Raw genomic sequence first — 14,178 nt, 5'->3', positions numbered from 1 at the left:
TATTAACTTTAGACTTTGATTATTTGCATACCAGATCGTGTAAGGTGTCTGCAGTATAGACGACACAATACTGGAACAAAATAGTTTCCGATTCGCTTAAGGACGACGCTGAATAGGTTTAGGTCTGTGTTGAGCATGAAGATTACATATTTCTTTCACATCTCAATGGTCAAAATATTAAATATGTCGTTAATTAAAATTTCTAAATGACGCCCTTGTTTTCTTAAAAGTAACACATGATTCCATAAATTCTGGTTTTTAATAGATATCATTGTAATGACATAGAGTTGGATCCTAAGGCATCCCAAAGCAGTAAAAAAAAATTTAGGGCTCTATAAACGTCTCTTTCTGTAGGTTTACTGTGGATTTGTGGGGAATGTCATCATTTCAGGGTGAGTTTACTACCATTCTTTACCCGGTGTCATGCTGTGGCTGCACCAGCATGACCATGTGGGACCCTAGGTCTCGGGGGGAGACGTTAATGTCACCATTACTGGCGAGGAGTTAATGGCAAAGGTTAAAGTTCGAGGGGCTGGTGGGCATGTTAACCTGGGAGAGGCTGGCCAGGGGTCACTCAAGTCTCCTTAATGACCCATTCATATATGTCCCTCTGACCTTAATGACCTTAGGTTAACAACTTGGTTGGATTATTTATGTAATTCTTGAGCTCCATGGCCACTCAGATTTCCAGGAGTAAGTATATGTGACCTGAGTGGCGGCCAGGGGAGGCTAATGGAGCCTGAGTGTCTAGGGGTTTGGGCAGCTGTGGCCAGGGCACTCAGGATCAGGCGCCACCAGGGTTATGTGTGTCACTCAGGACACTCCTGTACTCAGGACTCCCTCGCTCAGAACGGTCCAGCACTCTAGACTGTACAGTCACTCTGGATAGTCTGTCACTCAGAACTGTCCGTCACTCAGGACAGTCTATCACTCAGAACCGTCCGTCACTCAGGACAGTCTGTCACTCAGGACTATCTATCACTCAGGACTGTCTATCACTCAGGACTGTGTGTCATACAGGACAGTCAGTCACTCAGAACCGTCGGTCATTCAGGACAGTCTCACTCAGAACCCTCCGTCACTCAGAACCGTCTATCACTCAGGACATTCTGTCACTCAGAACAGTCTATCACTCGGAACCGTTCGTCACTCAGGACAGTCTGTCACTCAGAACCATCCGCCACTCAGGACAGTCTGCCGCTCAGAACCATCTGTCACTCAGGACAGTCTTTCACTCAGAACCGTCTGTCACTCAGGACAATCTGTCACTCAGAACTGTCCGTCACTCAGGACAGTCTGTCACTCAGAACCGTCTGTCACTCAGGACAGTCTGTCACTCAGACCATCCATCACTTTGGACAGCCCATCACTCGGGACCTACTATCACTCTGGACAATTATCATACGAGTCTTTCACTCAGAACAACCCATAATTCAGACTGCGTTTCAGAAAAGAATGTCTCTTTGGACAGTCTCTTGCTCAGGATAGTCATTCAGGACATTTCATCACTCTGTAACATTGCGTAAAACAGTGTAATATGCAGGTGTTGAACGCATTACATTGCCCAGTCGAGCCATTTGATGCCGTGATCAAATATTGTCTATATTTTTGATATCGTATTTTGTCACTATGTTGGGCTACCTGAGTTAGGCTAGAGGGAGGGGGATAGCATTATCTGGTCCAGTACAGCATCTCGTACATCTGATGATTGCATACGGCATTGTCATAGGTGATAGGTATGCCTGGGTGGTGATGGGAGCACTTGAGCCTCCTATCAAAGTAAGTGTGTATGGTCTTTGAATGGGTGGTGATGGGAGCGCTTAAGCCTCCTATCATAGTGAGTGTGTATGGTCTTTGAATGATTTTCAACATCATCTTTAAGGCTGCACTACACTCCGTAGTAGGGACAGATTGGACCCCTTTGAAGCAAGTTCTCCGACAAGACTTTACAGTACTCTCTTACATCAACTGATGACGATACAACCTTGTCCAAAATCACTCTTCAATTTTGTTGTATAATACTTGTTCGAAACCCTTTTTTTCTCCAAACTCCCATGAAATCCTTTGTAGTTAAATGTAGAGATTGGTAGCTATATAGATATAGAGGTGATAGTGAAGCAGAGAAAGAGATAAGAGGCAGGTCATGCATTTCATCCACTGCAGGAATCAGTGTCGATGTCCATGACTTCAGGGTCATTAAAGATTAGCTAAGACTTGGTCGTATCATGGATAGGGAGTGGGCTTAATGAAGGGGTTGGAGTTGCACTTTTTTTTATGTTTATTACACTTTCAAGCCTGGTTATACATTCCTTGAAGAGCAATTCACTTTGAGTAGCTTTATATTCTGTTTGATGATATTTTTAGATGTGGTGCAGACATTATTGCTTGCTGGTTTGCAACTCCTTTCCTCCAAGAACCCTCTGTACTCTTTCCCTTGTGCTTCACTGCCATTATCACTGTTTTCTTGTTTGCCTCGTTGGAGTGAGTAGCCAAGCTGATAGTTGTAACTCATCATCTAGGAGACCGCAGGTACTTCATTGTTGCAAGTCATCCTTTTCCGTAATATCTCAAAAGATTCATACTCGCTTCAGTGTTCAAACGTTTAGTGTACCATATCAGTTTTTTTATTTGCACTGTCCTACATTTTTAAGTCTTTAAAGTTATTGTTGTTCTTGGGGTCACTGAACATTGAGAATGGCTTTAATTTAGGCATAAAGTTTTCCAGTGTTCACTTTTATCACTGACTCCAATGCCCATGCAAGGCCATAAATTCATGATTAAACTCATTTGCGTTGAGCTCACAGCCAGGTGAAGCAGCATTAGACATGCAACACATGAATTCCTTCTTGTACTTCATAACATGAATTACCCTCTAATCCATGGGATGGATCAGAGAAATACAGTTAGGGGAAGAAGTTGCAATAACATTTCCACATAGAAACACTGTGAGTCAGAGCCTCCACAACAGATTGATTTCAGGTCACTCAGTTTTCAGTTATCTAGTTATCCAGGCCCATTTATTACCTCTGTAAATCAGGGATAACACCTTTACTGGCCTCCTTATAGGGACTGAGGCTGAGCACCATAGATAAATCATGGATATGTCTTGCCACTTTGGGTTCCTGGTTAGTCACCTTTTTCATTTGCTTCCTTTATAACTATCACTGAATGTTCATCTGCAGCACAATGCCTGTTTCTTAGGAAGCAACACTGAGAAAGTCCAGCATCATCTGCATTATAAATCGAGTGTAGAGTAAAGGTTTCATCTTTCAACATATCTTTTAGTGGCCTCATTGTCTAGAGTTTTTCATGACTGATTTTGAGGTAGTAAATGCCATGATGCAACTCCAACGTAAAGTCTCAAAGTTCCCTCATTTTTGGCTTCTTATGAAGTAGTTTGGTCTTCTGACATAAAAGTGACCCAGAGACAGGTACACGTTCACTGTGACAGTGTGTAAGCCATTTGTACAAAAGCCTTTTTTTAGGCTAGCTACTTTAACTTTATGCAGTGATATACAATTAGCAGACTCCCCTATTAGAGTCCTTCTCGGTAAAGAACTGTTTTTCAAACAGCTTTTGGCATGATATACACAGTAGTCATGTCACTAAATCTGTAAGACTTATATTTCCACTGCTTCACAATTGTAAATACTAAATGACTCTTCTTAGCAACTCGTCGCTGAGCACTACCACTTGTGTATAGTTTTTGGACGCCATTATAAAGGTATGATTTATGAATGTGACTCAGATAACTGAGGGAAGCATGGAACTTGAATTATCCCATGTTCATGTAGCATGAACATTGGCTTATATTTTGGCAGCAAATAGTAAACTAAGGGGCCACCTCTGGAAACTCATAGTCGAAATTGATAGAAATCTTGAATGTGCTCTTGCACTGTGGTTTTTAGGAGCGTTTGTTTGTTAGGAGTGTTGATTTTTAGAATTTGGATTGTAACATGGTAACAGAAAACTCATTTAATTCATCTTTCTTTGTGTATCTTCTTTATAGGATATTGATTATGTTACAGATGCTGTACCTTAAGTAAGAGTTGGGATCAAGTTGAGATGTCGAGCACACGGTATACAGGGGTGGACCCTACCAGTTATAACAACAAGCTATCCAAACATAAAAAAAAAGGGAAGCCCCCACCACCCCCTGGCTCAGAATCGGTAAGTCATTTATTTTTGCATCATTGAGGTAGTAGAAATACGAATGTTACCTTGGGGATCATTTTAGAGAATACAGTGGAGCTTCTTTAAACAGTTAATGCATAGTAAGCTATCATTTTAGTAATGTTCAATTGTACTCTAATGTCTCCAGTCCATTGCTCAAAATTTCAACTGCTCCCATAACCTGGCCTTTGCAAGTGTGGGCACTGGTGGTCAGTACTGGTGCTCGAGCTTGCAAAATTTTCTACTCAGTTGTGCAGGCATTGTCACCACAGTCCATTGTTTGTTTTACTCTGAGCTGCTAAGTGTAGATAATTACATGAAGCAAGTGATATTACAAAACCTGTTTAAGAAGGTATCAAACACCAGACACCCAGATAAGATAACGACACCAACTTTACCAAGTCCTGTGCCTGATGCTCTCAAGTTTTAGCAGTTTTGATGATCAACCCAACGCCATTGCAACAACTGTGATGATAGATGAAATGATAAGCTGCTTTCTTTCTCTCCTGAGGCATCAGTCTTATTACGTTAAGATGAGAATCATATGTACTCACCCACAACCTGATCGGGACCAGATGCCACCTCCAACACTTTGTCTTAACTAAATTAGCAATAAAGTGCCTTTGCTATTTCATGAGTTTGTAATTTCACTTTAGCATGAATTGTTTAATCTTACTTTATTCTAGATTTTTCACATATGAAAATTTAAGTAAACATATGCCAAATAAAAAGCGGGGATTGGATGACCATGAACAATAGAAACAAGGGAAAATATTGAGATTATTGTAAATTGCTTGGTATTAACTTAATATCCATATGCATTTTGTATTTGTCATTTTCATAGTTGTACAGTCTGTTTTGAAGAATTTGATTGCTTAAATAGAAAGTTACTGCATAGAATTTTGTTTAGAATTTGGAATTGATAATCATCATCACTGTACTTATACTTGCAGAACTTGTTATTTGAAAGTCTTTGTTTTAATGACATAATGTGATGTCTCCCAGCCTATTCATGACACAAGATGTCCTGTTTCTTGTGATGGTAGCCTTGATATATATACGTTTATTACAGATTTTAATAGTATCCTCCTTACTCCATCAAGCAGATGTAAAGATTCCTTATAATCAATTAAATATTTTTGTGTTCTAGGACCAGAGTATTGATACGAATAGCCTATCTGCAGAGTCCCAAGATGCAGGTCGATCACCCAATAGCTCCCACAAGACCAGTGAGTTTTTCAGATTGTTTGTTTTAACTTTGGATTGACAGAAATATCTTGATGTCGATTGTGCATGGTTCTCATAAGTTGTCTCTAAGTAGCCTTGCTACAACTAAAAGAAATTTATATAATTTTTTTTTTTTTTAAGTTTGGTAACACTGAGACGAAATTAACATATCAATAGAAAGAGGGACTAGTCCATGACCCTTTGTAGTTGTCATATCTTTGTGCTTCATACTGTTACCTAATCTCATAATTCTCTTTTCATACTGCAGATGATACTTTCCTTTTCTTATGTTTGTAATTGCTGTTTGTGATGTACCCAGAATAATTTTAAGCTGTTGAGAACTTCATTATAGTTGCATAGTCCTCTGTTTATGCCCTGCTTCATATTTTTGCCTAGCATATCATTTTTCAGCCTTTTTGTCAAAACTGAATAACCTAGAAGAGCTGTAAAATCTCTTGCCCTCATTGTAGCATAAATATTTGTATTTGAGCTCGTGGAATATCACTTTAATTAGTTTCTAAGAAGTAGGAAAGAATTAAGCTTTAGGCTAGTAGATTTTAGCACAAATACATTATACTTAATGTATTTATCAGGATCATATCGAGTCTAGATTATACCTAGTGTATGAGAGGATTTGTATGAAAAGAATTGTGTAGGAACATTGGGAAATACAGTGGAAGAGTTCCAGAGGGAGAGAAATAAGGGAAGAATGCATGGAATGGTGTATGCAAAGGAGGCATGTAAGAGCAGGGATAAGTGGAGACTTTTTTTCTGTGGTCACCCCCTTAATGGGAGTTCATAGAAGGAATGGGCCTCAGAGATATAGATAGATAGATAGATCTTATTCAGTTTTCAGTGCTTGAAGTCATTGTCCATAAAATCATCTCCACATGATTCAAAGACAGATTATGATTGTCAAATGATTCAGGATCATCAACCTGGTCCTTTAAATCTAGTGAATAGTTGCTTAATGGTGTTTCAAGAGAACTCGCAAAAATGTGCTGTCATTGACATGGGTGGAGGTTGTCTGACTGTGGAGAGAAATAGTTGTCCACTGCTACCATAGGCACCACCCAGGCTTGGTGTATGGTATGCAGACTTGATGCATAATAATCCATCTAGAGGCATTGCTCAGCTCTACTTGATTCATAATTATCCATCTAGAGGCATTGCTCAACTCATGTAATTATCTGTCTGGAGACAACTGGTGGTAAAGAGAGGATGACCAAACGAGTAGAATTGGAGAGAATGTTACCTTATAGAAGCCATGGTTGTGATGAGAGAAAACTGTGATCCAGAATACTTGAGAAAGGATTCAGTATTAAGGCTATTTACTCAGATAATTTATTTTCCTAGAAAAGAGAATTTGTTCTGTTTTACCAGGATGAAGCGTTTGATCATAGCATGATGTATCTCCTCAGAAAGTATATTTTGCTGGTATCCCATATCAGGTTTGATAGTTGTTCATGTGTCTGATGGAGACTACCAACTTCAGGTAGTTCTATTTGTGACTATGAGCAGGGGTTGAAAGAATTATTGGCTTCCATCTCACATATAGATTGTATATCCTGTTGATTTTGAGCCGGTAGGTGGCTTTGTTGGACATAGCAAGCTATGCTTACAGTCTGTCACATATTAATGACTCATATTTAGTGAGGAGCAATGTTGGGGCCATTATAATTAGTTATGTGGAGAATTTTCCCCGTTACATCTCTAGTCAAAAGCTCTTCAGGGTTTATATGTGCTTGTATCTTAAGCCCTGGTTCTTTAGTTAAGAGAGTATTTAGCGATCTTTATACATGATTCAGTGTTATAATCTCTTCATGATGATAATGTATGTTTAAGAACAATCTTGTTTCTTTTAGGAAGCAAAAAGGGGGAATGGGAAATTCTTGAAGGCCTCAAAGAAGGGCAGAGATTTGACCTAGTCCCTCAGAAATTTGAAGGTTTCTTACTTAAACGTCGCAAGTGGCCACTTAAAGGTTGGCATAAGGTAAGACTAGTTCTTAAGCATAGTAGCTTTTTAATCTGCACAGAGGAAAATTTGCCTTCTCTGCACTTTAGATTCATTGAATGTATTTTTTTTTTTTTTTTTTTTTTTTTTTTTGCTTTGTCGCTGTCTCCCGCGTTTGCGAGGTAGCGCAAGGAAACAGACGAAAGAAATGGCCCAACCCACCCCCATACACATGTATATACATACGTCCACACACGCAAATATACATACCTACACAGCTTTCCATGGTTTACCCCAGACGCCTCACATGCCTTGATTCAATCCACTGACAGCACGTCAACCCCAGTATACCACATCGCTCCAATTCACTCTATTCCTTGCCCTCCTTTCACCCTCCTGCATGTTCAGGCCCCGATCACACAAAATCTTTTTCACTCCATCTTTCCACCTCCAATTTGGTCTCCCTCTTCTCCTCGTTCCCTCCACCTCCGACACATATATTCTCTTGGTCAATCTTTCCTCACTCATTCTCTCCATGTGCCCGAACCATTTCAAAACACCCTCTTCTGCTCTCTCAACCACGCTCTTTTTATTTCCACACATCTCTCTTACCCTTACGTTACTTACTCGATCAAACCACCTCACACCACATATTGTCCTCAAACATCTCATTTCCAGCACATCCATCCTCCTGTGCACAACTCTATCCATAGCCCACGTCTCGCAACCATACAACATTGTTGGAACCACTATTCCTTCAAACATACCCATTTTTGCTTTCCGAGATAATGTTCTCGACTTCCACACATTCTTCAAGGCTCCCAGAATTTTCGCCCCCTCCCCCACCCTATGATCCAATTCCGCTTCCATGGTTCCATCCGCTGCCAGATCCACTCCCAGATATCTAAAACACTTCACTTCCTCCAGTTTTTCTCCATTCAAACTCACCTCCCAATTGACTTGACCCTCAACCCTACTGTACTTAATAACCTTGCTCTTATTCACATTTACTCTTAACTTTCTTCTTTCACACACTTTACCAAACTCAGTCACCAGCTTCTGCAGTTTCTCACATGAATCAGCCACCAGCGCTGTATCATCAGCGAACAACAACTGACTCACTTCCCAAGCTCTCTCATCCCCAACAGACTTCATACTTGCCCCTCTTTCCAAAACTCTTGCATTCACCTCCCTAACAACCCCATCCATAAACAAATTAAACAACCATGGAGACATCACACATCCCTGCCGCAAACCTACATTCACTGAGAACCAATCACTTTCCTCTCTTCCTACACGTACACATGCCTTACATCCTTGATAAAAACTTTTCACTGCTTCTAACAACTTGCCTCCCACACCATATATTCTTAATACCTTTCCACAGAGCATCTCTATCAACCCTATCATATGCCTTCTCCAGATCCATAAATGCTACATACAAATCCATTTGCTTTTCTAAGTATTTCTCACATACATTCTTCAAAGCAAACACCTGATCCACACATCCTCTACCACTTCTGAAACCACACTGCTCTTCCCCAATCTGATCCTCTGTACATGCCTTCACCCTCTCAATCAATATCCTCCCATATAATTTACCAGGAATACTCAACAAACTTATGCCTCTGTAATTTGAGCACTCACTCTTATCCCCTTTGCCTTTGTACAATGGCACTATGCACGCATTCCGCCAATCCTCAGGCACCTCACCATGAGTCATACATACATTAAATAATGTATTATTATGTATTATTCACTGAAATCCAAATTTACTTCTGAGACTTAGAATATTCAAAAGGGCCATAAGTGCTTTTGCTTTCTAAGGGACCACTCTGGAGGAAATGTTTTTGCTGCCATAATCCGTTACTCTTTAACCCTTTCAGTTTTACACACATTAAGAAAAGGTGAGTTCCCAGCCTGATGGATTTCGACAAAGTTTGAAATGTGAATAAATTATTTGCTATCTACCATAAATTTTTGAGCAATGGCACAAAACCATTTAAATCTTGATGCCTCACCACCATTGAAGGTCACCACATAAGGTCACCACATACCAGCAACCCAAGGTGTCATCCTTCATTCTCATTTTTCCTTGTTTTACCAGAAGTCTGATCCTCCCTGCAATATTAAATTCAGAATCACTCCTCGTGATCTGATATGTCCAGATGTGATAGTTGACAATTATCTTCATCTGAACCATTGTTTGATGTCATTCACTAAGCCACTAGATATTTCTGTAGGCTACTTAGAGCTGCAGTTTACAAAAGACACCTATTCATGCCTTAAGCAAGCCCCAGTAAACAAACAATTGGTTCCATCAGATGCATGGAAGAAAATTCAAAATGTAAAGCACTCTCAATTAAGACTCTTCTGTAAATCATATTCCATATGGATTTAGGAGTGAAAGAATTAATTTAGCTCATATGTAAAAATACATATCAGTGTGCTCTCAGAATTTACCATGGGTAAAGGGTTTCACCCCTTCAGGCTTTTCTTAAATCAAGTGCATGTGAGTTGATCGTAATTTTTACAGTTGCCTTTCATTGTATTATTAGATGCATTCTTGTGGAAAAATTTTCTGGCCAGTAATATGATCACATTTTTTAACATAACATTTTTAGGAATAACAGCTTTAGAACTACAAAAACCTTGCCCAGCATGAAACAAAGCTATGAATGCTGTGTCCCATGCAGAATGGTTTAATTAAGATATATACTATAATGAGGTAAATGAAAAAAGATTTCGTCATTTTTTACTTTAAGCATTATTGTAATGTCATGAATATGGTTAATATATACATTTTTTCCTCATTTTAGATGGATCCATCTTTCATATCATGCTCTGTTGTTTATGATATTATTGTGTGGGTGTAGAACAACAGTTTTATTCTTCATTTCTTCAACAGAGGTATTTTGTCCTAGATAAGAGCATCCTCACATATGCCAAGTCTGTGGCAGATTTGGTTCGAGGGAAGATCCTTGGTAGAATGGATATTGGAATGTCTGTTATATCTACAAAAGCACGTCGGCGACGCATTGACATTGACGCTGATACCCTTATTTTCCATCTTAAGGTATGCAGTCAGAAAAGTGATATTTTGATATAACATGTATGATTTTATCTTTAGCCATGACTTACATTTCTTGCAATAGGAGGCAGATTATTCCAATTTTCATCCACACATCATGTGAAAAACTTTTGCCCTCATTGCTCTTATGTCACCCCTCATACCATTATTTCTGGTCATTGAATCTTTGTCTGAATTGAAGAAATTTTTATTTTTGAAATTATTTAGTCTTTTGAAAATGTATGTGAGATCTCCTTAGTCAGTTTTTTCTAGGGAAAGTGATTTTAACTCCTTCAGTCTTTCTTCGTAAGGCTTATTCCTAAGGGAGTGGATTACTTTGGTTGCCCTTCTTTAAGTTTGCTATGGTTTCTCTGCTGGAAGAGTATTCATTATGTATTTGACTGCCAGACAAGTGAAACATACTCTCGGTACACCACTGATTTTCTGGCACTCTTGGTTCCAAAGCCTTGTCAGATTAACCATTTTGCTGGACCAACCGTGGTCACATAATAATAATTCATCAACACACCTCTGACCCACTAATTTTACATCCAGTGGCATATCTAGGGTATGGAAGGTAGGGCAGGTTCCCTGGGTGCCACTTGAAGGGGTGCGCCAGTGGCACAATGGCATCCTGGATCCAGAAAATTATTTGCATCATAAAGATTTAGATTTCTTGACCATGAAAACATATCTTTAGCATCTGGAATCATATTGATAGTATTAGTTCAATAGTTATTCACAAAAAATAATATTTCCGTAATGGCAGCCTGGATTCAGACAATGATTCAGATCAGTCCCAAAATCTAATCAATTGGTCCTTGAGTCATTTCTGACTTTCCCTGAAAATTTCATCAAAATTTGTTCATGACTTTTGTTGAAAGTTGCTCACAGACAAACAAACAAATGCCAGTAAAAACATAATCTCCTTGGCAGAGGTAATAAAGATATTAATTATTGGTCTCATATGTTTGGACGGGGGCACAATTTCAGTGCTTGCCATAGGCACTATTTCCCCTAGATACGCCCGTTTGAATCCTGCGGGGTCTTCTTCGTCTTCTTTTGTTAGTGTTTTCCTAGGTGTGCATCCCCAGAATTATGCAGTTTCATATGCATTATACACCTGCTAAGGACGGAGGTGCTTGTCAGCTACGAGTTTCGCAAATTCGTCCACATACTCGGCAGCCCCTTAGTGGTTTGCAGACAGCTTTTTTCTGCTTACTTTATTCTTGGAAATTCCATGATGCTTCTTGAATCTTTGGAGCCATCCTTCACCATAGTCATGCTCATGTTGTAATTTAAGTTCTTTATGGAACAACTTAGCCTGGTCCATTATCATGCTACCTGACAAGTCCACTCCATCATTCCAATGCTGTCAAAACCATTCCATCATCTTACCATCTTTCATAATTTTTCTAATCGTCATTTGCTTTTTGGAATTGCTCCTGCTTAGAAATTCAGTATTTTCTTCTTTTGCTTCTTTATATCATAAACAGTTGATGGACCAATACTGTAGATGGACTGGTATTCACGTTTGACACCACAACTGACATTCTCATATGTCTTAGAAGCCATAGCTAGGGTTAAATTTAGGCAGAATAAGCTAAGAATCTCACAGAATTGCAGTATCACCACTAACAAGTGCAGTGTAAAGAATGTAAATAAGTGCACCCTACACAAAACGCCATCTTTGGCCGCCCAGTAAACTAGTCTGGTGGCCGCAGTAATTTCAAGTTCTCTAAAGTAATTTCGTCCAGACTAAAGGAGGTGCCAAACCATCAGTTGCTGGAAAACCAGCGGTGTACCTGTACCCCCAAGTTCAGTTTTACAGGTGGTGCTGAGGGCTAACCTGGGTCACGTTTTGTATGGGTTGGACAAAAGCAGCAGACAGATGTACATCACATTGATACCCGATATCATTTGCCCAGCTAAAACTTTGGTGAACTTGAGAGGCTCAATCAATATGTTAAAAATGTGCTGGCAAGGTGAAAACAAACTAGATTGACATAGAGAAGTGTGAAATATAATTTTACTATTATTCCAGGCTTGTTTGCCTTGTGTGCTTGCCAGTAAAAGCCACCCCAAGTGTACTTGAGTGGAGATATTGGAGGTGTTTTGGGGAGGTTTAACCAGATCTAAAGGCTCCTCTCCTCCTTGAGGGCTGGCTGGCTGTGCAAAATTCATACCTCAAATACCAGGTTGTTTAAGGATATTAGAGAAGGCAAGTTTTTTTCCCCATAGTGGTTGATTCTTGGGTTTGTGCTTCCCTTTGGGCCTTCCATTTGTGCTTGAAGACATACCAGTGAGTAATGCACCTTTCATTGTCTTTTGTCTACTCTGGTCCTTTGTAAAATTTCCTGTCAGTATGGTTGGTACTCTTGCTTTGCCAGGATATAGAATTGAAAACATCATTAAGAATATCTTGATTTTGTTTGTGAATTTTTATGTGTGTTGGTCAATGTCATCATAGTTTTCTGGGAGAGTGAGCAAGCAGTAGTTCCCTGAGTTCCCATGGTGATGATATGCTTCGTCCTGTTTTCAGTAAGTCATGTCCTGATAGATTGGAAAATGAAAAATCAGGTTCTTGTAAGGTCATATGAAAAGTTTTGAATTTTTGAATGCTGGTAACTGATGGTATTTTCATGTAATATGGAAGGAGCAGACCTTCAGTAAGATTTGTATCAGACATCACTAATATTGTTGGTTGAAGGTTTCTTTTATGGTAAAGGCTTCAGTGTTGGACAAAAGTTCTGTCTTCTTTTGTAAAACACCTGTCCTCTGCTTGAGGTGGCTTATTTACCAGAATTTTGCCATAAGGTAATGTAACTCATGAATTAGGGAACCAGTTCATTTAACAGTGGACTGATATTCATTATTTCGGAATTCTGAATCTCTTGATAACTCTGTGCTTATTGTCTCAGCACTAAGCTGAATTTGGTACACTTAAGTGACTGCCTTGTTTTGTCATGAAAAGTAAAATTGATGGTATGAAACACTTATAAGTATGGGAGTGTATATTTTCCTTTAGCGTGATGGACATAGGTTGGTGTAAAAAACAAAAGTTTGGATGTGAGTGACATAATGGAAGCTGTGTTTACTTGATTCATCTAATGGTATTGGGAATTGATTGATGATTATATAGATAGAGGATCTCTTTTATTGTGTTTTCTTTGCCTTTACTTTGGTTGCATTTTATGAACCATGTATTAGACCAGCTTTGGAGTTTTTCTAGGTCCTTCTTGTAGGTTGATGCAGTCCACCTCATTCTTTATTTCCCTTATAACTTTGAGATGATCTGCAAACAGATTCAGCAATGAGTCCAGTCCTTATGACAGGTCATTTACTCAGACCAAGAAGAGCAGCATTCCCAGAACTCAGCCCTGCAGCACACTACTATTGATTTAACTCATATGGAGAAGGCTTCTTCAACATGTTTCCCTCAACTAAGATAACATCTATTTATGGAAGGAGTTCCCCAGATGAATATCGTAACTTTTTGACGATATCGTAAATAACTTTAGGATGTAGACATCTTTTGCAATAAGGCCCTCATTACCATGCACACTGAATGATTTAAGCAGGTTGATTATCCCAGGAAGTATAATCAGAAAGCATTTATGGTTTGCCCTGCTGTGTGCTTGACCCATTTCTGTCATTAATGTCAATTGTCTCGTTTATTTCTCTCTTTTGCACAGGCCATCTCTATACAGAGCACGTGAGTGTTCCTAAACATGTAAAGTTTGGAAGATTTTTG

At 39.2% G+C, this 14,178-nt stretch overlaps 1 protein-coding gene across 4 annotated transcripts in view; it reads left to right on the top strand.

The window, feature by feature from the left end:
• The first annotated feature begins 336 nt into the window (after positions 1 to 336).
• Positions 337 to 14,178, top strand: part of LOC139763654 (oxysterol-binding protein-related protein 3-like) — a 98,891-nt gene continuing 85,049 nt past the window's right edge. For all 4 annotated transcript variants that reach the window (XM_071689940.1, XM_071689939.1, XM_071689938.1 and 1 more), the window contains exons 1-5: positions 337 to 392; positions 4,029 to 4,170; positions 5,324 to 5,402; positions 7,266 to 7,393; positions 10,263 to 10,430. In XM_071689940.1, coding sequence (XP_071546041.1) covers positions 4,066 to 4,170; positions 5,324 to 5,402; positions 7,266 to 7,393; positions 10,263 to 10,430 — 480 coding nt within the window. In that variant the 5' untranslated portion in view covers positions 337 to 392; positions 4,029 to 4,065. The remainder of the gene's footprint in view (positions 393 to 4,028; positions 4,171 to 5,323; positions 5,403 to 7,265; positions 7,394 to 10,262; positions 10,431 to 14,178) is intronic.

Source organism: Panulirus ornatus, chromosome 47 (assembly GCF_036320965.1).
Source record: "Panulirus ornatus isolate Po-2019 chromosome 47, ASM3632096v1, whole genome shotgun sequence".
NCBI classification, from domain to species: Eukaryota; Metazoa; Arthropoda; class Malacostraca; order Decapoda; family Palinuridae; genus Panulirus; species Panulirus ornatus.
This window is presented reverse-complemented; position numbering and strand designations above follow the sequence as displayed.